Raw genomic sequence first — 24,170 nt, 5'->3', positions numbered from 1 at the left:
ATGAACCTCAATCCAAATAATGGCACACCTACATACGTAAACCATAAGGATAAAAAAAACCTCTGTAAACATACATGTACATGTACTGTAGAGACTTGTAGTAGGCCCCCCTACTGTACCGGTTCAGCATCAAAGTTTGAAACTGGCGGACCAATGTGCTTCATGAATATTCAGCAAAGTTCTTAGAAAGCTATTTTGCTTTTGGCATATGTAGCAGAATGAAGGTCAAATGTTGAAATTTAAAAAAAAAACTTATGGTGAGCATAATGCAAAACAGGATGCCAACACAAACTCTTTGTAATTCCACAACTGGGACAAATACTATCAAAGGCACATGAAGGGGGCTCCTTTTCAGACCATGCTGTGTGTGTTTCAGCGGGAACGTACCGGTACTGCATGATGTAGAACACTGTGATAAAGACAGGCCATACAATACCACTTCTGCCGACCTTGTTCCAGTGCTTACTTTATAACCAACCTCGTAGGAAACTTTCTTCCTGTATCCTGATTCGATACTGCAATTGGCTAGTAATGGATTTATATCGTGTACTTGGTGTTGTTAATTTCCAACATGCATTACATGTACATGTTTTCACTATCATTGTAATTATAAAGTCCATGCCTTCTCAAAAATACTCCTTTCCTTTTAAATTTGCTCACATTAATATGAAATGTGATACTACATATTGGCGGGATTGTAACATTTTAACTTTGAAAACAATCGTGTTTTCGTAACTCAAGGCGCGACAATTGATTCTGTTTTTACCCCAGATGCCCCATACCCAAAAAAAGTAATGCACAGGCAGGCACCAGACTATTCGTCATTTGCATATACGTGTTCAAAAATTTTGCACACGCATATGATCCAATACCAGGGTGAGAGAGCAGGCAATGGTGGGTGCGTACTGTTCAACACCCTGGGGATGAGGTTGCAATTCTGCCATCTAACAACACCATGGATTAGCGATTGCAGTTAAAGGGCTGCATGATATGAATCTTGGGAACATACCGGTATTTGTTGCAAATTTAAAATCCTCTTAGTCTTAACGGGTACATGTATGAAAACTATTTGACATCCCTGTTTGGTTAATTTTGTTGAAAAATCCCCTTTTTTTTACATTTAAACTTTTCCATGCTTTTCCTGACAAATGAGGGCACTGTTGCTGTGATGTCATTTCAGTAAGACACTGTTCACCTTAGGGGTTTTTTGTTCAAATTGCCAACCCAAAAATGTGCTCATTGAAAACGTTTGCGAGAAAACTTTGCTCAATGGCTTACTCACTGTCATGTAAGCCGAATCACCAAAAATAAGAACATTTACGACAGCAAAATATCCAAATTTCTGACAAATTTTGGTGCTGAAATAGCTGTGACATTGAGGATTCTGCCTGAAATGACATCACACTTTTGCTCTTGAATATGGAAATTTGCATTTGTTAGCATAAAAACAAAAAAGGTACCAAAATGTCCTGCAAAGCTTGCCTGGTCTACAGCACTGAGCACAGCGGGGAAAAGTAAAGTGTACATCTTTTTCCCCCAAAATTGGCAATAATTATGTTATGCTTACAAATAATGGCATCTTTCAAAATAACCCTGAAAAATTATAACACTCTTATATGGACATGTACCGGTATACTGTACTACTAGGTACTCGCAACAAGTCTTGTATAATTGAAGCTTTGAAAAGATCAGAATGGACTCTCTGTATTGGAATGCCTGATCATTTCACAGCAAGCAGCACTACTGTCAGTGTGATCATTGTGAACCACGGGACTTTTCTTTGTTCCATTCCAATTTGTTTTAACGCAGTCCCTGCAAATGTGTCCCATTTAACCTTATTTTCAATGTTTATTTGGTGCATTTTTTGCTAAATGCAAATTCATGAGCAAAAGTGTGAGGTCATTTCGGGCAGAAATCTCAATGTTACAGCTATTTCAGCACCACAAGTTGCCAGAATTTTGGATTTTTTGCTGTTAAACATTTACTTTTCCCTGGTAAGAATTTTTCTCACAAATGTTTTCAATGAGCAATTTTTTTGGGTTCACAATTTGAACACAAAACCCCTACACTGAACAGTTGAACAGTGTCTTCATGAAATGACACCACAGCAACTGCGCCCTCATTTGTATGGAAAAAGAGTGGAAAACATTTTTAAAGAAGTCCACCTTTCAATAAAATTAACCAAAAAAGGATGCCAAATAGTTTTCATACACTAAAGAAGAGTAGAAAGTTGCACAAAATATGTTCCCAAGTAAAATTCATGTCGTGGGCCCTAACTACGATCTGTGATTTACATGATAAAGCACAGAGATGGGAAACACAATCATGTACTGTATACATGTACACGTACATGTACGTACACATGTACGTATACATGTACATGTACAAGGACTTTACCAGCCAGCAACTCTACAGAACTTCCTTTTGTTGTATTTCATTTGCATACACCTTGGTAAAATGGTAATCGCAAACACAAAAGTCAAACTGACTGACGGTATGTCTGACTCACAGCCCACACTGACTGTGACTAAGAAATGACCGTGGTCAATAGAGGGGGTAATCACTTCTGATGGGATGTCGACATGTCTGAATCTATTTGTACGTGTACCAGCATAAATTGTGAAATGTATAAAACAAACATACAGTACTGTATGTACTTTGTACACAGGCCAGGACACAATACCGGTACATGTGAGGCGTTCTGGTAAAATGAGACAGAACTGGGCACAGGTCGAAATGAGGGTTTGCAGGTATTATTAGGAAAGAAGAACATTTGATTTACATCACCCCGACACAAAATTCCATCTTATGGGTATGTCCCTTCGTTACACTTCAATTGGACATTCTGTTGACAAGCTGTGGCTGATTAAAGTTTGCACTTATCAACATGTCTAGAAAGTATCATATTGGGAAAAAGGCCTGTAAAGTTTCAAGTTTGGTGTTCCTGAAAATGAAAGATGCCAATTGCTTTCCTTAAAAACACTGTTATTCCACAATACACTTTCTTTAAAACATGTGTAACATTACAAATATATCAATAAATATGAAAATGGAAATTGCCTTTTTCTCTACTAAATACGGCCTGCGGCTAGTTCAATCTCATTTTACCAGAACGCCTCATTACAAAAAAAAAGACTTTATGTACGCAAATAGTTACATGTACGTGTGAACCTCATTCATATTAGAAATCTAGCATTCATTAAAAAAAGTTACTGAACTATCCAAAAGCTCAATTTTGAAAATTAAATTTCCCCTCTTTTATCCTGATTGAAATCATCAATCTAATGAGAAAGGCAGGTCATTCGAAAAATTGCTATAGTATTATAACACCTTTAATTGTTAGATGAGTGATCAATGAAAACAATTAACCAAAACTTCAAATGAACCAAAAATTCCAAACTTCCCCCCCCCCGGTAAGTGTGCATTTGTGTAGTATGTACTGTATCTCTGTATGTATTACTCATAATGTACAATGTATAACATGTATAATGTATACTTGTCGCAGCAAATGTTTTTGTTCCTGAGCCGACCACAATTTCAGCAAGTATTAGTCACTGACCAGATGGTTCTGAATAATTCAAGCTTTTACATGTAGGTGGCTATACAGTAGGATCAGGAGGGATTGTAATCACATGATATCCCTGATGAGTGAATCCACAAGCAGTTGTGTTTTCCTGTCTCAGTTCTCCATTTATGTTTTTGGGGGTTTTCCGGATTTTTGTGTCATTCTGTAACATTTATTTCAATGCTGTCATTCATTACAATATACCGTACATGTACAATCATGTATAAATTACACCCTTACTACCACTCACATTAGCAATGTGTGTCTGCTAATAGGGTAATATGCCATGAAGCATGTACAATGTATGTCTTTATTTGGTGGGCAATGCACTCTCTTATCTTGCATGCATGTTCTGCTTTCCAACCAACCATGAACCAACTCACCATCCAGTTTGTTAGGCCAAAAAAAAAAAGTCTCCGGTTTCTGGTATGGAGCTTGCCCAAAATGTGGTGCGGCGACGCGGCTTTTAAATTTTTTTTTTACCTGATTTTTTTGCTTTAAATGTCGGCTGATGACTGCAAATGGTGCCTGACTAAACTTAGTGCAAATATATGGGAGTCCAGAGAGGCCACATAAAGCTTATTCTCGACCATAACCCAATCTAAAAACACGTTAAAATTGTGCAGCAGCCTGATTCCAGTCAAACCAGTGAGTTTGGCGCTTTTGAGACATCATCTTTCATTGAAAAAAAAACTTTTTCATTTTGCCGACGCACATGGCTACGGCGACGCGCGCATACCAGAAACCGGAGACTTTTTTTTTCGGCCTTATGTAATGTACCATACATGTGACATCTTCTAACAGACTGGAGCATACCAGTACAAGTACATGTATATATACAAGGCGAGACATACATTGTACAAAGAATGTGTGTGCATTACATACATGTACACTGCAAAGGGTGAAATTTTCAGATTTTACAGACCATTTTCCATATTGCATGTCGTGATGTGTCAGCTCAAAAGTAAATAGTGCCAAGTAACATTTTTTTTTCCGCCTGATTTTCGCATCTAATTTTAACCTAGTGACTGAACATTTCCATTAAATGTAATTTATGGGCGTTTCCATGAATACACTAAAGCCTACTTTCCAATTATGCATGCATGAACTATCATGACTATACCCTACATTATCTACGCAGTTACCGACAGTTACATGATGGGATGCATTTTTTATTGAAATGCCCCCCCCCCCCCCCATCAGAAATGTGGACTAACATGACTAAGCTGTTGATTTATCAATTTGGCTGCCATGTTTTGTATTTATATAACGCCGGGAAACGGAAGACCCAATAGACATATAGAAGGCGCCCACTGAATGGTCAGGTCCTCAGGTCAAGACGCAGTGTTGTTTTGCATAAGTATTCACCGAATCTGCTCGTATAAATATCAATATCATCATGATCATAGACCTTTGCTGTGCAAACTTGCAAAGGTAGAGCCATGGGGGAGGTCGAAAACTACATGACCATGTTACACTCAACAGTTAACCGCTAATGTCATGAATGTACTAAGTATAAACCCACATGTCCACTTACTTGGTTCCGATATAGGCATTTTGGTATTCCACGTGGACGATAACAAAGCACAGTCTTGACAACTACATGCAGTGACCTGTTCACAATGAAGAATCCAACAGTTTTGTCCACACGTCAGTGTTCACTCTGTACATCCAGTGATTTTGAAGTGCTGTCCATGCAAGGTGATGCAGGTTAATTTATTATTTAATATCCCTGATCTGCACCACTGAAGATTCCAGAAAATCAAACTGCTTGCAATCCACGTGTAGCATGGAGGAAGGAACACAAACCCTATGACCACTGTAATTTTCCAACCAATAAAGCCACACAATGCTGGCAACAAGTACTAGTATTTCTATTGCACAGGAAGGTCAATTGTGCATTGTGCAAGTGCTGACAACACAGAACATGTCATACAATTCAGCACGTGCTCGAAGCATGAACAAAACATGCTCTGGCTCAGCGAACAGCAGGATCTACATGCAAGTACCAGTAAGCTTCATTCAGATCCATGTACATGTAGGCCAAATGTTTCAGGAAAATGTACTACACCTAAACTGTAGTAACTCCAGCTTTCTCTCTTGCTCTGTCACCACATGGAGGTAGAATAAGATGGAATGTATGCTCTGGTTTGGCCGTTTGTGTCACTCAGCCTTGTATAGCTTCATGCTGACTGTGTGTGGGTACTGCATTATGCATGCTGACTCTCTGGTCCATTATATCAGGTGATGTCAAAGTGCGTTGACCATCTGTCAATTGCACAATTGCATAATGCCATGTGCTCTGCTAGTGTACAAAAAAAACTGTGGTTGGCCTGTACCTGGGAATCTTAGGTAGGATTTCTAGTAAGGTCAAGAAAAAAATATTGTTTCCTATATTGTCCCACCCAACCTAGAAAATCATACATAGCTTAAAGATGTTCCATTCGATATTATAAATTTATTTTTTTTAAATTACAAACCACTTTTTGTGGACATCGTCCTGTACCGTTATCTGCAGCGCAGCGAAACCTATAAACAGCACAGCAAATGCAGAATGAATATTATAGTTGATTCACATGTTTACTATTACAAATGCATGCCAAAAATATTAATCGACCATTATCAAGCATCCTCTTTTTTTGGCTTTTTATCAATTGAGCCCCCCAAAAATTACAAAATTTATCCATTTACCCATGGAGAAATTTCTCCATGATTTACCCAACCTAGTTTTTTCAATTTACATGTAAAATGGGGTAGCACAACATTTTTTTCACTTGGCCCTAATCATCTAGGGCTACCTAGGAACTTCACTATGGGTGGGCAAATGCTCAAAGATGTTTGGGTTAATGATTACATGTATGGTGAGATTTGAGGATTAAATGACAGTTATATGCAGGACTACACAAGCCTGAGAGATGGTAAGATTATAAATCCAACTAGATTGCACAAGTTTATTGATAATGAAATGTATGTACACAACAAAGCAGAGCTGGCCGAACCCTAAAAAAAACTAGTTCAATTTATACACTTTATATTCTTTTCAATGATGCCGTGCATACAGCAAGTTAAAGAGGATACTTTGTTTGTTACAACACGGACCATTTATTTATTAATTTATTTATTTCTTATTTTATCAGTGGGTGATCTCCCATGTCCCAGCTCACACAAAACTACTATTAAAATACAATTAAAATATTAAGAGTACAATGTAAGAATGTTAAAAGAATTCATTTAAATAAATTTAAACAAAAGAAGAATTACACAGATAAACAGACATTACAGTGCAATCAATTTACAAAACATCACTGCAAGATGACATCCCCCGCCCCTTTTATTTTTCTTCTTTTCTCTGAAGACAAACAATGGGTGGTATTTAAGTAGTACATTTTAAAGGTACTCAACCTGCGCTTTACAACATATTCAATTTTTTTTTCCCTAAAGGAGAAATAAAATCTTTAGAAGTCTGTATTTTTTTCCCCAGAAACACTTTTGTGGGGGTTTTAATGTTATGATTTTTTTGGGTATTATGTGTGACACACCGGTACTTTTTTTCATAACTTTAAATTAATTTTGTAATGATGTACATTTGCAAAACAATTGTGACGCCTGGATATTCCTTTTTTAACTTCAATTTTAAAGGGAAAATACAACATTTGCAAACATCAAAAAATAAAACTACCAAATCATTTTGAAATACCTTGCTGGACTGTTAGTGAATGACAGTGTAAAGCATCCTGTAAAATCATGGCACCTGGTATACTGTCATTTTCAAGAAAACTGGTATTTTTGTATCAATTTCCAACGCCGTGGTCGGCCAAAAAACTGGCTTTTTTTCAAATACTTGCCCCAATTGACCATCGCACTTGTTTGCAATCGATTACACACCTAGGAACGGGTACAAGCCAGCTAGACTGGTTCCCTGACCTTACAATTCCCCGATGTATGTAAACTGCTTCTTATATGGAGTCAGGGAACCAGACTACAGGAAAATGATTGTTTTTCTTGGTTTTTATAGCATTTTCGAACCCAAAACCTCAAAAAAGTCAGTGTAACTATATTTGCTATATATTTCCAACCCCCCCCCCCATTCCATCCATTTCTGAAAATTACAGCAAAAGCAAATGATGTATATTATTCCCTTTAAATAATCTGTTGACTATTTATTTCTTCCTGCCAATCACCCTCGGTGCCTTTGTGAATATCATAAGTGTACATTGCCCATGTTGATTCTATGATATATTGGTATGTGTCATGTTCTTATCAGTGTTGTAATTATTTGTTTTGTGATATATTTTCATGTTATTAATACTAATAGTTTTTATACTGTCTTAATTTTTGTACAAAATTTATATCAATCGGAATTTTTTTTATTGTAAGAAGAAATGCAATTTAGCCCTCGGCTGCAAGGCTTCTTTTTAATTGATACGAAATAAACAATTAATAACAAAAATTTACTTGAGTCGTTTCAGAGCCGTCACAGTCGTTGGTCTGCCAAATTGAAAAACCGCCATTGTCCTTAATATTCTTATTCTCGTGCCTTCCTAACTAAACAGTGCATGCAGTGCAGTGTGCACGTAGTATACCATACATTTTCAGTATGTTTACATATGTGTTATAAGATGGAATTTTTGCACCGGGGTGATACAAATCAAAGTAGGTTTTGCCCTTCACCGACGTTTAAACACTGTATACTCAAGGCCTTTTCACACTGTCCAAAATCTCCGGGTTGGAACCGGTTCCAACCCCGAGATTTTTTTCAACCCTTTTCCCACTTCTAACATTTCAACCCGGTTCCGACCCGGGTAGCGTGCTCTAGCCGGATCGAAATCAACCCTGGGAGGGACCAGGGTTGAAAATCTCAACCCGGATCGAAATTGCATTTTTCGGCCTGAACCGTGTCAAAAATGACAGTGTGAACCGCCCGGGGTTGAGTCACTCACGGCCGATCCGTGTTGAGTTGAGGCCGACATTTTACCGAAAATCTGACACGCCGTGCATAATATTTCCCTCCACCACTATCGCCGTCACAACACGGATCATGAAACAATTGCTCCCTAATTATCATCCAATAATGTATTGGTGTATGGAGCATCCTTTATCGAGTCTGGGCTTGTATTAGGTCTGCAAAATGTACCCCAAAAAAGTACATTTCTAATGTTAAATAGAACGAATCGTCTAACGAAAAGACCGGAGCCATTTTGGAAATATTGCACACAGCTGCGCTGGTGTCGTACAAAAATCGGACTCCCAAATCGGATTCCTTTACTCTCTTATTATTGGCCAAACCCTTTCACGTGACAGGTCCTTCTCCTAATAGGCATGCGCAATACTACCAATGAGTCCGTATTTCACAGAGTAGTAAATTCACGCTGAACACCGGCCTGTCCGTAAGAGCCTCGTGCGCGCAGCAGCCGCGTGCGTCGCAATGCATTATGGGATTGAGAAAATCATCGCAGCGCCCTGTGCCGAATGCGATCCGTGTCGAGAATTTGTAGTGTGAATACACGTGGGCCGTAGCCGGATTGAACGTTACACGGTTCACGTAGCGGCCGTTCCCGTAAAGGACAGTGTGAACGTCGCGTCTCTCCGATCCGTGTCGAAAAATACTCGGGCTGAACCGGGTTGGATCCGGGTAGGTTTCAACACGATTCGAAACGGAGATAGTGTGAAAAGGCCTTCAGTGTGCCAACCGATCCCGTTAGCTTGGTGGTCGAGTGGTAAGACATCTGCACTAGAAAGCAGGAGGTCGTGGGTTCGAGTCCCACCCGAGTGATTTTTTCCAACTTTCACTCGGGAGGTAACACACTGAGTATACAGTGTTTAAACGTCCGTGAAGGGCAAAACCTTATTTGAAATATAATGCGTACTCAAAACTATCTATTTAGATTTCTTATAGTGGTTCAGATTTACAATAAAAGCTCAAGTATACACTCAGAAGAATTAAAATCAAGTATCCAATATGTATACATATGATGACATGTCATCAGTCCTATAGACAGATCTATGCACACCATGACCTCACTGAGGTCAAACGTCAAATCTTGCATACTGTCGGGAAAACGGCTGTGCATACCCTCTATAGGCCAGCATTACAATTGCTAGTGATAGGGGTGTTTTTATTATTCAATATTCATTTTTGTCACAATATTCTACTGTTGGTGTTGCACAGCTGTGCCAGCAGAACTAACAAAAAAAAGTTCTAAGCACAATGATAATGTATTAAGAGTCGTGCATTCGAGGGACCAGCATTTTTATATTTTAATCTTGGAGGGCAAAATATCTGAAAATGTACATGACACCAATAAACCCAATTCTTGGACATTTTGGCAGTCAAAGTATATACTTTAAAAGAAAATATTGTTATTGAAAACATTTAGTTTTGACAAATGATGATCTAAATGGCAATATAGAACAAACACAAAAGCACACTCAAAAGCACATCCTATAGGCAGTAGTGCACAGCTGATAAATAAGTCATATTGATCACTCAATATGCCAGGATACTGCCATTTGACTATTAATTAATATTCATAAATACCTCACACAGTTTAGCCATTCCTATTGGTCGAGAGCCCGTCACGTGGCCGGTCTTAAACGGATGATAAAGGCATGGCTAGCTGGTCTTAAACACTTTTTTAGTGTCGCAATAAAATGTAGACCCCTAAAAATCCAGTGCCTCTTACCGTTTCATTGGTTGAACGTTCACAATCCTCACGTAGGCATGCGCAGCACTACCAGCGAGTCAGAATTTTATAGTTCTAAATTCAAAACGCAACGCGCCAGGTGCGTTCTGCGCGACATCGCTCAGAACATGCCACGCGCGCGTCAATCTCCATAAAAGGGCTGTTTGCATCTTACTCGCCAGCTGAACACTCCATTATTTTGCTAGAGGGATGTTTCAAAAAGCATGAAGTGAACTTGTTGAACAAATCGGTATTTTTTGAACGAATTATTTGATATTTTTTACCAAAAAGGTATTTATGAATGGGAATAAATATGTGCTCAGTCGGTATTTATCACTCTGTTTAAGACCACTTAGAGTCTGGGTGCTGATAATTACCCTCGCCTCCGGCTCGGGTAATTATCAGCACCCAGACTCTAAGTGGTCTTAAACAGAGTGATAAAAACCTCCAGAGCACACATTTATTCCCTTAATAATTGAAGGATGATCTTTACAGCACCTGGATAAATTAACTTTTTATATTTTCTTTCTTTTTCAGTGACAAAAAAAATTCAGTGCACATGTGTATCCGTAGCATAATTTACAGTATAGCCTTCATGTACACATGTACGTACATGTAGGTACATGTGCATGTATTGCATAAGACCCAGTACAAAGTATCAATAGTTCTCCAAACATCAGACTTTTTTACTCAATTCACAGGGTAAAAAGGAATAATAGATGTCGTATCTAGGTTCTATTTATAGATATCCATGACGAGACCTGATAGAAAGTGCCCTCTGAATGGTCAGAATGTCAAGGTCAAGACGTAGTCTTCTTTGTATAATTGATCACCAAATCATCAGCTCACATTATAAAAGACCCTTGCTCTATAAAGACTAAATTGATACTGGGTGCAGATGCCAAGCAACTCGAAGATCATTACAAAATGTATGTATACTTGACCTTTCAACAAAGTTTTATCTCTTACTGCAGCATGAAATGGAACATTGCTGAACAATTGAGTCATAATAACCTTTTGTATGATGGCCCTAAATCCATGATAATTACACACCCACATAATACTACTACTAGGCAAAATTTTAAATAACAAATTCATGATGATGATGATAAGGAAAAACAAATAAAAAGCTTTAGTGAATGCATTGCTAGTCAATATTTTACCATGATTAATTTTGGTCTAGTATTAGGCCCCCCCAAAAAAATAGTCGGTCTCTGGTCAGACCGAAGTTCCGGAATTGATGCGGCGACGCGTTTTCTTTTTTTTTGGTGGTGGTTTTTTTTTTTCAAGCTTGTATTGTATAGACAAGGTGGGTACTATTTTGCTTTTTTGTGTCCTCATTATACATTGGTGTCCTCCATAATTTGCCTTGGGGCTTGGTGCCCTTTATCATTTGCCTTGGTGCAATTTCCCCATTCCTTGGTGCTCCTTGGTACACAAATTTGAGGAGGCAGAGCAATAGAGGGCGCTGTTGTGTTAATTTATAAAAGAAAAAAGTTGACGCGCATGATTAAAATGGACGCGCGCGCTGACCAGAGACCGAGTATTTTTTATTTTGGCCTTACTACTACTGACCAATTATTATTCGAATTATTTATTAGCACACAAGGTGAAACTGATCCGTCAGTATAAATAAATGGCCAATGAGTTCTCAGAACTTCCAAGTTCTAGCGGTACTTTTTATTCACTGTTTACTAAAATAAAGCAAAATAACAATTATTTGATATTTTAAAAACATTTTTTTTTGTATATAAAATAATAAATAGCCTACGCCAATACTAAACGTGAATCTTTTTATTCCTCCATTATGAGCATAATTTTTTGAACCAAAATTAATTTTGCACTGACCTCCCGCCAGCCTGGATATGACGTTTCTGCCAGCATGATGGCCGGTATGCGACTCCGATCTCTGACGGTACAGCTTCCATTTGTCGTAGGACGCTGTCCCCGTAGACGCACGGCGGAATCGAGCCTCCCTTTCGCTTGACGAAGTCCCTGCCGGTCTTTTCCCCTCCTGATTCATGTCCGTCTATCTGACCGTCTCAAATGTGTGGCTAAAACCCTCATGCATAGATCACTGATGGCTGCTGATGTTCTACGATCGCAAAGGTTGGGTTTAGTAACATAATCATGTGCAATGCAGGCAAGGCAGAGCAAGGAATTTTCACGAAGAGATTGTTTTGACGACAACAAACGACACCTAAGTCGCGATGATCGTACGTACGTGCATCAACATAATCCGCTGGGGGTCACACAGCAAGTTCATGTGCACGTACAGTTCATGATCAAGACCATTAATACGCGCCGATATATGTGAAGAATCCAGGTACTTGACAAAGCCAACATTTTTAATACATTTAACAAAAGTTGTTACATGCAGAAATACGAAAGCCCATTAGCACCACTGCAAGTTTAAATGTTAGTATAAATTTGATCGTTATTGTACGGATTATTAATTCGTTTTTTTTACGGATTATTAATTCATTATTACGGATTGTTAATTCATTATTACGGATTATTAATTCGCCATTACGGATTATTAATTCGTTATTACGGATTATTAAATTCGTTATTACGGATTATTAATTCGTTATTACGGATTATTAATTCGTTATTAGGGATTATTTAATTCGTTATTACAGATTATTAAGTTCGTTATTACGAAATAAATCTGGTACTCACATGTGGAGAGCAGTGATCTATGAAGCCCGGGAAGGGACAGGGTGGAATTTTTTTTGGGTGTTTGCTAATTCGTTCACACGAATTACTAATTCGTTCGCCATGCGGCAAATTTTACATTTAGGCCTAATCAAATTTTGAGAACAAGATCAAAACAAGTATCATTAGCTTGGAACTTGTAGATTATGGGGAAAAAATTAAAAGTGATTTTAGATCAGACTAATTAACTTAAAAAGCGGCGCAAAAGCGCAGAGGGGGCGTGGCCTTTACCCCCACCTTTTTTGCTCATACACGGTAGAGGAGAAAATAAAACAAGCTTGTATTGGTGCCTTGGCACTTGTGAAATATGAAAATATGACTAAAGGGTGATTTTACGTCAGAATACCGTAATTATCTTAAGAGCGGCGCGAAATACGGAGGGGGCGGGAGCGCACCCCCGCACCCCCCTCCCCCCCCCCCCCCCCCCCCCCCATGTAAATTGTTTCCTAGCCTATATCGTCGCAATGCACTTTAAAAATCCCGCCAAGTTTCTCTGACAGTTGTTCGGTTGTCCTGTGGTTATTTTGACACCAAGTTTACGTAAATAGGGCATACCTTCTTCGCAAAATGTCCATTTACCAAAACAGGTCGATTTAACTGTTCCCATCACATTGACCTTGTTTAATGTACATCTAATCTAATCTCCATTTCTTTTTGTTCCGTTGGCAGCCGCAACAATGATACGGCTGCATCAGTTTATTTTGGTGATTCTACTTACACATCCTTACTTAAAATACATTTTCTTAAGCATATAAGTGAATTAATATTTTATTATGAGGACATGGTAACGATCCAAATGGCTAGTACTATTATACCTCAAAACTGCGCGCATTTATACCTTGTCTCCAGATTTCATCAAGTAGTCTTGCCAAACCTCAGTATCGATGAGCTTCAAATTCACCAAGTTGCTTACTGGCACAGCTACCGTACTAAAACCTTACAGAAAATCATGTGAACAATGATAACATTGTGATATTTAGCTCAGCAAACAAAAACGGGGGGAAATGAGCTGGCACAGCCCGTAAACTGGACTTAACGTGAGAGACTTGAAAAAGTTCAAGGAAATCCCCCTCCCCCCCCCCCCCAATGTTTTTTCTTGAACTTTCTCTAGTCTCCCAGGTAGGGAACCCTTCACTTATTAGTCCAATTAAAAGACACCTCGTTTTCCCCGTGTTTGTTTGCTGGACTAAATATCACAACGTTATAATTGTTCACATGATTTTCCATAAGGTTTTAATAGGGTAACTGTGCCTGTTTTCCAAAATAGGGGGCGCTCTTGAAAACGGGTCATTTTCAGGGTGCATTGTAAGGGTTTTGGGGCTTGGTTTTCATATTCCTCGTTCACATCAGAACTTTCTATACCATTTTGGGGAAATGGTTACTGAAAACAAATTATCCTAAATTTTAAGGCCAGTTATGTTTTCATCTCGAGGGGGCACATTTATGCTCGAGGGGGCACAATAATTTTATGTCCGCAAAAGGGGCACTTGGGTAAATCTGAGGGGGGGGGGGGAGTGCCCCCCAGCCCCCCCCCCCCCCCGGTTCTGCTGCCCCTGTGGATGCCAGCTATTACCACAAATGTCTTGAAGTTATTTTCTACATAACTTTTCCACATTTGGCTGGCCTACTATAAGGAGAGTAAGGTTTTTATAATCGAATGTGATTTACAGTTCAAGTTGTTCTGTTCTGCTTTTAAGTTTACAGGGAAATTACAGTTGGACATGTTTTATGCAAGGCGACCATTTCGGACAAGTTTTTTTTTAGCCTCAGACTGGGCACTTGCTTGTACAACAATATGCAGTGCATACCCAACTACCTAAATAAAACAAATCAAAACACCATCTACATTACTAAAGAAAAACAAGTGCGATTGCACAATGTGCTCTGGCCGTCTTGCATGAAAGTCTTGCATGAAATGATACAAATTATTACTCACTTCGTCGTGATTGTCAATTGACAGCCCCTACCCTAATTTGTTTATGGGAAGAAATGAGACCCCCCCCCAACCATCAATTACTACCTTTTACCTTTGACTACACGCAAACGCCTCCATATGATCGGACACAAAAAATAGCCCCCCCCCCCCCCAAAAAAAAATTCCCTACCTACCTACCCTATTTTCGAATGCCATGTAATCGGACGCAGAACTATATTTGTTTTGGCGTCACCCCCTATAGGCCACGGAGACTCGTAAACCGGAGACAGGGCCAGAGGCAGGGGTGATGTACATGTATAGTCACAGGAGTGTGGAAGCCCCAAGTTCCTAGCGCATTACATACCAGGTGACTGTTCCTTTTACCACATTTTTCTCATAAACAGCTCCACGAATTGTTACAAACAATTTTTGTCAAGACTTTTAATGTATTTTGTTTGCTTTTTTGGACAGTTACAATTGGTACTAACGGTTTTGTGGGTAAGTTAGGGTTTTTTTGGGTAATTTTTTTTTCGTTTTTTGGAGGGTGGGGGACCGACCGACAGACCGACCGACCGACACCAAAGTGACTTGTAGAAGCTCTGTTGCCAGAGCTTGAAAATGAAGTCGGTTACATGAACTACACGTTTCAAGTAAGAACATCAGCTACACGTTCAAAATCGGAACCTCAAATACACGAGTGATTTGGAACGTGTAGTTGATGTATTTTATTCGAATTATTATTGTCCTTTATTTTTATTTGGAACGAGCAGTTGATGTTTTTATTTGGAACATGATGAAGTTGGTGCTATAGACCGCTTGCAGATGCGTTCGATAATCGACGCGCGAAGGCGCACGACGCCATGTTGTGGGACAGGCGTATATCTATCCATGCACATTTTGTCCCATAACATTGCGTCGTGCACATTGGCGCGTCAATTATCGATCGCGTCTGCAAGCGGTCTATTGAACTTGTAGCCCCTCTAGCGCCCTCTATCGACAAATGTCGCACTGCATGCCCATCACGAAGGGCTAATTTTTGCTCGCTCGTCGTGGTACGAGCGAACGGCTAATTAATCCAGGGGTACGCATAGGCGTAGCCAGCGGGGGGGGGGGGGGGGGGGGGGGGGGGGGGGGGGGGGGGTATTCACCCCCCCCCAATATTTTGTAAAGACTGCCTTTTTCCATTCAAATGTCCTTCTTTCAACGGGCTTATCCCCAAAGTATTTGTAAAGAGTGCCCTTTTTGTACGAAGTGCCTTTTTTTCTTAACAATTGTCCTTTTAAGAAAAGAAGTGGTGCCTGCTTTTCAGAATTTTGCACATGTATCGCCCTGAGAAGCACCATATATTGGCCCTTTGTGTGCATAATCGTCGGTTTTGAACAGCGCCCCCTTCGATAGATGGCACGGGGGGGGGGGGGGCGAGGTGGGGTGGGGTGGGTTTGGAACCATCTATCGATGGGGGCGCTGTTCAAAACCGACAATTATGCACACAAATTAAGGGCCAATATACGGTGCTTTTCAGGGCGATGTATGTTCAAAATTCTGAAAAAGGCACCAAAAAACCGTGACGGCAGATGCCACAAAATAGGACACCAATTCTTTTTTGAAAAGGGCACTTGTTCAGAAAAAAGGGCACTTCGTCAAAAAAGGGCACTCTTCACAAATTATTGGGGGGGGGGGTAAATACCCCCTTACCCCCCGCTGGCTACGCCTATGTTTGTCCCCATTTTTTTTTTTTTATCACGCGACCTACAAAAAAAAAGAATATAATGTGCTTTCATGGTTAGTTTATCTTTTTAGCTCAGCACGTAGCTCCCCTTGACCCCACACGGTGAGTTTTTCGCCTCGCGAGGCGAAAGAAATCAAACAGGCGAGATATTTGCCTCACGGCCTCGCGAGGCAGAAAACTCAGCAAGACTTTACCGCACACAGGGAAACTTTGTGAGCTAGGTGCTGAGCAAACGGCCTCGAATGACTTTTTGCTCAGCACGTATAGCTCTCTTGTGCGGTGGCCGTGGGCTTTTAGCTGGGCAAAAATATTTGACGTTAATCTTCAGTGATCAAAGTTTGAGATTGACTTTTCCGATCGCCTTTGTTAGTTCTTGTCATTTCAGTTCGTTTAGCTGCTGTGCCTTTTGTATTGCAAGGACGGGCTCCCAAACACTTCATTTGAGCCTCCTAAACAACCTAAATACTTATCGTAAAATGGATTCAAATTCCAAAGTTGCTCAAGTCTATTATATTGCTTGGAAGCATGTCCCGTTTAAATGAATTTACAACCCATTAAAAAAACAACGGCCTTCATTAGACCTTTTAAAAGCGCGTGAGTGAAAAGAAATTCGGTAGTTACAGCAAGGTACAGTTATTGTAATTTCCCATGTAATGTAATTTAACATCGCTTTTCAGCCATTTTTCCCCTGGCGAATTGTTGCCATGGCCTTCAAGTTCAAACCCCTGGCTTTTATCTTAACCATCATACCCGTTGCTGTATTAAAGGGAAGATACAACATTTGCAAACATCCAAAAATGAAATGATCAAATTATCTCGAAATACCTTACTGGATTGTTAAGGAAGGACAGTCTGAAGCATCCTGTAAACTCGTGGCTCCTGGTGTGCTGACATTTTCAAGAAAAACTGTATTTTTCCAACGCTGGTCGGCCGACCAGCGTTGGAGAAAACTTTTTAATATTTAGTTATTCCGCATTTTCTTTGCAGTTGATTACACACCTACACACCTACAAGCCAGCTAGACCGATTCTCTGAACTTACAATTCCCCAAAGTCTATAAATTGCTCCGTTTCATCTTAAGTGGAGTCAGGGAATCAGACTTCAAGAACATGATTGGTTTTCTTGGTTTTCCCAGCATCTACAACCCCAAAACGTGAAACAAGTCAGTTTAACAATATTTGCTATAACATTCTAATCATCCAAATCCATTTATTTCTGAAAATTGCAGCAAAAGCAAATGTTGTACATTCCCATTAAACTAGTGCGCGGATATAGCGCAGAAGACTGTCTATTCGAGTCGGTTATGATTTGGTTGAAGTGAACAGTTTCTGACATCATGACAGCGGCCTGACAAACATGCTGGCCCGTGCGCAGTTGATGCTCGCTAAATAAACCTCCGGGGAGGAGCTACAGCTTTTAGGCCTACATGATGCACAGTGAATTTACGTGGAGGTAATTACATTGTAAATGTCAAAAGCCGCTTCGTGACATGATAGTGTTCCAGGTATGAACAAGACGTGTATAAAACACCAATGCAGCGGCTCGACGTACCACCGTGTTAGGCACGTTTTTCATCCCGGCGCTACCGGATTTAAGAGTATACAACTTCAGTGTAAGGGGTCGTCGAGACACACGAAAAATGGAGACTTTTGCACCTATTAGCAACGGTACTGATACGATTTCGACTGATGCGGAGAATGATTCCGTAACTTCGTTGATATTTCAGGTGGTATGTACGTTCGCCATGACTGTTTTGGGTGTTCCCGGTAACTGCCTCATCTTACGTGTGTACCACGCCAAGCGTCGCCAGACGACCACTCACATCTTCATCATGGCGCTGGCCTGGGCCGATATCTTGGCATGCTTACTGTCCATACTCACGGCGGCTTCGCAGGTCATGATGCTGGCCGGGACACCGATTCCTCGAGCTGTGGACAACGCGATCGTCTACATCAAAGCCGTTCCGCTTACCGTTTCGCTTTTTATCACGGTCATGATCGCCATCGATCGTTACGACTGCACGTGCCGATCTCTTCGACGCGTCCTAAACCAGAGGCGGGCCAAGATGGCAGTACTATGTTCCCTGGTCTTCTCCGTCTTATTTAGCATCCCCTTTGTCCTGGGCTATGTCTATCCCTACAACGTGGTGATCCAGAAAACGGGGATTGCAACCCAGTACCTAAGTTTCGTCATGGCGGTCAGCTCAGTGACATTTTGTTATGGCAACGTGTACTGGAAAATCCGCCAACACGTTCGAGTTGGAGTAACCGAAAGTACGGCCACAAAGGCGCCTCCTTCGAACAGTACCAGCGAAACCATGTCCGCAGCGATTGTTCTCCGGACACAGACGGTAAATGTAGCCGACCGTAGTCTGCTTGGAGAGAGCAGCGGTGGAGCAGCCTCATCATCTGCACCGGCACTTGACGCCTGGCAACCCCGAGAGACCGCGGACGCAGCAGACACGCCTCGTCGAGTACCACCAGGGCGTCAATTGAAAGGGGGACGCAGCTTGAACGCCAACCTGCAGCGGAAGACCACAAGAATGCTCTTCATCACCAGTGTGGTGTTCCTGCTGACCTGGCTGCCATATTGGATCTATTTGGCAGTCTATATGGCGGCTCTGTCGGGCGCACAGATAGACCCCGCGGTTTTCAATGTGTTCCTTTATCTCATATACACAGTGTATGTCAATAACGTCGTTAACCCGTTCATTTACGGCCTCGCTAACAGCCGATTCCGGAAAGATTGTCTGGACGTAATTCGCAAGCTGAAACGGTGTTGAGTTTTGCTTAACTTTGAGGATTGTATTTATTATCTGCAAGGTAATGTACAACAATGTAACTGAATTACTTTCAAATGTTAGTTATTGTCGAACATCTAATAAGCCCCCCCCCAATCATCAGATATCAACACATTACATACATTGGCCTAAAACATGACGCCGAGATTGCATACCAGAGGCACATGTGCTTGGCATTCACGCCTGGCTATATTGGGTTATAATTTATGTTAAATTCAACCCAAAGTTGAAGTCATACAAGACCAAATTAAATTTGGTCTTGAATGACCACACGTTTTGGTTGAATTGAGCAGAAATTCTAACCCAAACAATTATTGGTTATAGAACAACCCACGTTTGGGTAGTTGCAGTGTTCACCCTTTCTTTTGTAAAATTAACCCAGGCAATTTTTCAGTGAACCATTAATTCTTTTTAAAACAAAATTGTTTAATTATTTTAAGTTGATTTAATATATTAATAAATAATTTGTGTACCAACAACGTTAATCAGTTGTATCTGTTTTAATTTAATTTATTAAATATGTTTGTTGAGAACACCGACAAGATTGCCTCAGGATAATGTTTCACATGCATGTGCACATTGCTGTTTATGACATTCTGGTGGGAAACAATCACCTAAAAATTCTACTGCGGACTAATGAAAAGGCCCGCGGGCTATAGGCTGGTTCACTAGTCCGGCTGGCTAGTCGCTAGGTCTGGTCAAGGCCTGCCTTCATTCGACTTTTTAAAAGCGCGTGAGTGTACAGAAAATAGGTTTACAGCACGGCACAGTTCTTATCAATTCCGATTTACATCGCTGTTCCGTATTTCCCCTGACGAACTGCTGGCATGGCCTTCAAACCCCTGCTTTTCTTGTTACTATCAGACCCATTTCTGTATCAGACTAGTACGGGAGTTTAGCGCAGTTAAGACAAGGACGTCAATCGCTTCTCAAAAGTGCGTGTATAAGCGTGTGTGTGTAGGTGGGCCTTGATGAGCTCTAATGCGATTGCGAAGTGCGAATCCCTGACGGCGTAGGGTCCGGCAGGCCCCGAAAATTGTGTAGATTCTAGACGCTCTGTCGTGCAACCTGAGGCAATTTCTGACCACTTAAACCAATGTTTATGAGCGAAAGATCATCTCTTAAACATCATTTTCAAGTTTGAGTCATTTAATCAGCCACTCTGAGCTCTATAGTCATCATAGTAGACTACATGTTTTATCTTCAGGCCGACAAATTATTGTAGGGGGGCAAACGATATGATATCCCTCCCCGTCCCCCACTGACTGACGCTCATGATATAAGATGACTGGTTGGTTGTAGCTTTGTTGAAGTGAAGATTTTCAATTAAATCTTACATGAATGACAGCGGACTGTACAGACATCGCACGTGCACAGTTGGCTCTCGTAAAATGAAATAAACTTCGCGCTGGCAACGTTTACGTGATGTGCATTAAAACCACTCAGAAAGAATCAAATGGCGACCCAATTATTGATTGAATTTGCGTGAATTTGTGTGAAGGAAATTACGTGTAAATGTCAAAAGCCATTCCGTGACAGCGCTTAATTTGCAGCAAAATGTCTTTCAGGTACGAATAAGGCGTGTATAAAACACCTAACTAGGCGGGTCGTCCACTAATTAGGCACGTGAATCCGCGCTGTTTCCATCGCTGAAGTATTAAGAGACAACAGATTTAAGGGTGTATATAAACCTTTTACGGGAGTTGCCGAGACAAACGTAAAAATGAAGACTCTTGCACCTTATAGCAACGGTACTGATACGATTGATGCGGAGAATGATTCCGTGGACAATGGTGATACTTTCATGATATTTGAGGTGGTGTGTACGTTCGCCATGACTGTTTTGGGTGTTCCCGGTAACTGCCTCATCTTACGTGTGTATCACTCCAAGCGTCGCCGGACGACCACCCACATCTTCATCATGGCGCTTGCCTGGGCCGATCTCTTGTCATGCTTAGTGTCCACACTCACGGCGGCTTCGCAGGTCATGATGCTGGCCGGGACACCGATGCCTGAAGCTTTGAATAACGCGATCGTGTACATCAGAGCCGTTCCGCTTACCGTTTCGCTTTTTATCACGGTCATGATCGCCATCGATCGTTACGACTGCACGTGCCGATCTCTTCGACGCGTCCTAAACCAGAGACGGGCCAAGATGGCAGTACTATGTTCCCTGGTCTTCTCCGTCTTAATTAGCATCCCTTTTTTCCTGGGTTATGTCTATCCCAACAGCTTGGTTATCAAGAAAACGAGGATTGTAACCCAATACCTAAGTTTCTTCATGGCGGTCAGCTCAGTGACATTTTGTTATGGCAACGTGTACTGGAAAATCCGCCAACACGTTCGAGTTGGAGTAACCGAAAGTACGGCCACAAAGGCGCCTCCTTCGAACAGTACCAGCGAAACCATGTCCGCAGCGATTGTTCTCCGGACACAGACGGTAAATGTAGCCGACCGTAGTCTGCTTGGAGAGAGCAGCGGTGGAGCGGCCTCATCGGCACCGGCACTTGACGCCTGGCAACCCCGAGAGACCGCGGAAGCAGCAGACACGCCTCGTCGAGTACCACCAGGGCGTCAATTGGAAGGGGGACGCAGCTTGAACGCCAACCTGCAGCGTAAGACCACAAGAATGCTCTTCATCACCAGTGTGGTGTTCCTGCTGACCTGGCTGCCGTATTGGATCTATTTGGCAGTCTATATGGCGGCTCTGTCGGGCGCACAGATAGACCCCGCGGTATTCAATGTGTTCCTTTATCTCATATACACAGTGTACGTCAATAACGTCGTTAACCCGTTCATTTACGGCCTCGCTAACAGCCGATTCCGGAAAGATTGTCTGGACGTAATTCGCAAGCTGAAACGGTGTTGAGTTTTGCTTAACTTTGAGGATTGTATTTATTATCTGCAAGGTAATGTAGAACAGTGTAACTGAATTACTGTCAAATTTTAGTTATTGTCGAACATCTAATAAGCCCCCCCCCCCATCATCAGATATCAACACATTACTTATACATTGGCCTAAAACATGACGCCGAGAAAAACCCTGTGTTCAACAGATTGCATACCAGAGGCACGCTTAAAGGGAAAATACAACATTTGCAAACATCAAAAAATAAAACTACCATATCATTTTGAAATACCTTGCTGGACTGTTAGGGAATGACAGTGTAAAGCATCCTGTAAAATCATGACACCTGGTATACTGTCATTTTCAAGAAAAGTGGTATTTTTGTATCAATTTCCAACGCTGATCGGCCGATCAGCGTTGGAAACAACTGGCTTTTTTTCCAAATACTGGCCCCAATTGACCATCGCACTTGTTTGCAATCGATTACAAACCTATGAACGGGTACGAGCCAGCTAGACTGGTTCCCTGACCTTACAATTCCCCAATGTATGTAAACTGCTCTGTTTCTTCTTATGTGGAGTCAGGGAACCAGACTACAGGAAAATGATCGTTTTTCTTGGTTTTTATAGCATTTTCAAACCCAAAACCTCAAAAAAGTCAGTGTAACTATATTTGCTATATATTTCCAACCCCTTAATTCCATCCATTTCTGAAAATTACAGCAAAAGCAAATGATGTATATTCCCTTTAACGCCGAACATGGTACATGTGCTTGGCGTTCACGCCTGGCTACATAACAAGAGTAAATAAAGGGCTGTCTGTCTGTCTGTCTGTCTGTCGGTGGGGCTGCTTGTCTTTCTGTCTGTCTGTCCCCAAAATTGACCAAAATACGGTTTTCCATATGTGCCATCGCGGGGTTGCATTTTTCGCCAGCGCTCATTATGCTTTGTGCAATCGCACTTTGTTATGCTTTCATGTACCTTTACAAAATGCAGTGCCAGTGTTTTATCGTTCTTCTTAATACGCAAGCCATAACATAGTCTGGTTCCCTACGGTCCCCATTGTCCATTGGACTTCAAATATGGGGACAGTTAGCTAGCGTTGAATCTTGCATACATATGCAACTGATATGCATGACGTGTACAGGTCTGAATCCCGCCTTTGGAATTAAAATCACAACGGTAACGTTTGCCCGAGCGTGAGTGAGCTATGGATGAGATCCCTGGTTCGAATCCACATCGTCGCTGCTCATTTTCACCGACTGTTTTTCTTCTCTGAATTTATCGTTGAGATAATTTTATTTCAAGGGAAAACAAGAGAACAAGAACCTAAGGTGTCTCGCAACGATTCAAAGGAAAACTTAATTATGCATGACTTTGGAGCACCCCGCCTACGAAAAAAAATATCGCGTACGGCGCTCGTTGAAGAACCAATGCCTACGGACTTTGTAAATTGGACTCGATTTTAACATCAGAAAAATGTCTAGAAAACATCAGTGGAGAAAGAAGATTTCTGCGACTTCATTAACACAGACTAGCTTGAGAATGGAACAGAAATGAAAACGTGATGTGAAAACATCTATTCTTAGACTAATACCATTAATTCTTTTTAAAAAAATAATTATTTAATTTTGTTTAAGTTGATTTAATATATTAATAAATAATTTGTTAAACAACAACGTTAATCAGTTTGTATCTGTTTTAATTCAATTTATTAGATATTATGTTTGTTGAGAACACCGACAAGATTGCCCCAGGATAATGTTTCACATGCATGTGCTTATTGCTGTTTATGACATTCTGGTGCAAAAAAAAAAAGAAAACACCTACAAATTCTACTGCGGACTGGTGAAAAGGCCCACGGGCTAGATAAGAGGCTGGTTCGCTAGTCCGCCTGGCTAGTGGCTAGGTCG

The 24,170-nt window shown here is 40.9% G+C and overlaps 3 protein-coding genes across 5 annotated transcripts in view; 2 read left to right on the top strand and 1 right to left on the bottom strand.

Annotated features, from left to right (window-relative positions):
• LOC119737235 (6-phosphofructo-2-kinase/fructose-2,6-bisphosphatase 1-like) overlaps window positions 1–12,481 on the bottom strand; it is a 48,546-nt gene extending 36,065 nt beyond the window's left edge. The window contains exon 1 of one of the 3 annotated variants that reach the window (XM_038211428.1): window positions 12,097–12,481. In XM_038211428.1, coding sequence (XP_038067356.1) covers window positions 12,097–12,271 — 175 coding nt within the window. In that variant the 5' untranslated portion in view covers window positions 12,272–12,481. Of the gene's footprint in view, window positions 1–5,102; window positions 5,631–12,096 lie in introns of those variants that run through there. The other 2 variants (XM_038211430.1, XM_038211433.1) reach the window with 2 other exon arrangements.
• Window positions 12,482–18,354: 5,873 nt separating this feature from the next.
• LOC119736500 (5-hydroxytryptamine receptor 1B-like) lies at window positions 18,355–19,392 on the top strand. The gene has a single exon (XM_038210517.1). It carries the CDS (start codon window positions 18,355–18,357, stop codon window positions 19,390–19,392), a length of 1,038 nt encoding a protein of 345 aa, XP_038066445.1.
• A 1,741-nt stretch (window positions 19,393–21,133) lies between these two features.
• Window positions 21,134–22,340, top strand: LOC119736499 (gastrin/cholecystokinin type B receptor-like). Its single transcript, XM_038210516.1, has one exon. The coding sequence runs from the start codon at window positions 21,134–21,136 to the stop codon at window positions 22,277–22,279; it is 1,146 nt and encodes a 381-aa protein (XP_038066444.1). The 3' UTR covers window positions 22,280–22,340.
• The last annotated feature ends 1,830 nt before the right edge of the window (window positions 22,341–24,170 follow it).

This window comes from Patiria miniata, unplaced genomic scaffold (genome assembly GCF_015706575.1).
Source record: "Patiria miniata isolate m_02_andy unplaced genomic scaffold, ASM1570657v1 HiC_scaffold_3, whole genome shotgun sequence".
Taxonomy (NCBI): Eukaryota; Metazoa; Echinodermata; class Asteroidea; order Valvatida; family Asterinidae; genus Patiria; species Patiria miniata.
Note: the sequence above shows the minus strand (reverse complement) of the source record. Positions and strands in the feature narration are given on the sequence as shown.

Coding starts and splice junctions, on each gene's coding strand:
- LOC119736500 (XM_038210517.1), top strand. CDS start 18,355: ATGACTGTTTTGGGTGTTCCCGGTAACTGCCTCATCTTACGTGTGTAC.
- LOC119736499 (XM_038210516.1), top strand. CDS start 21,134: ATGAAGACTCTTGCACCTTATAGCAACGGTACTGATACGATTGATGCG.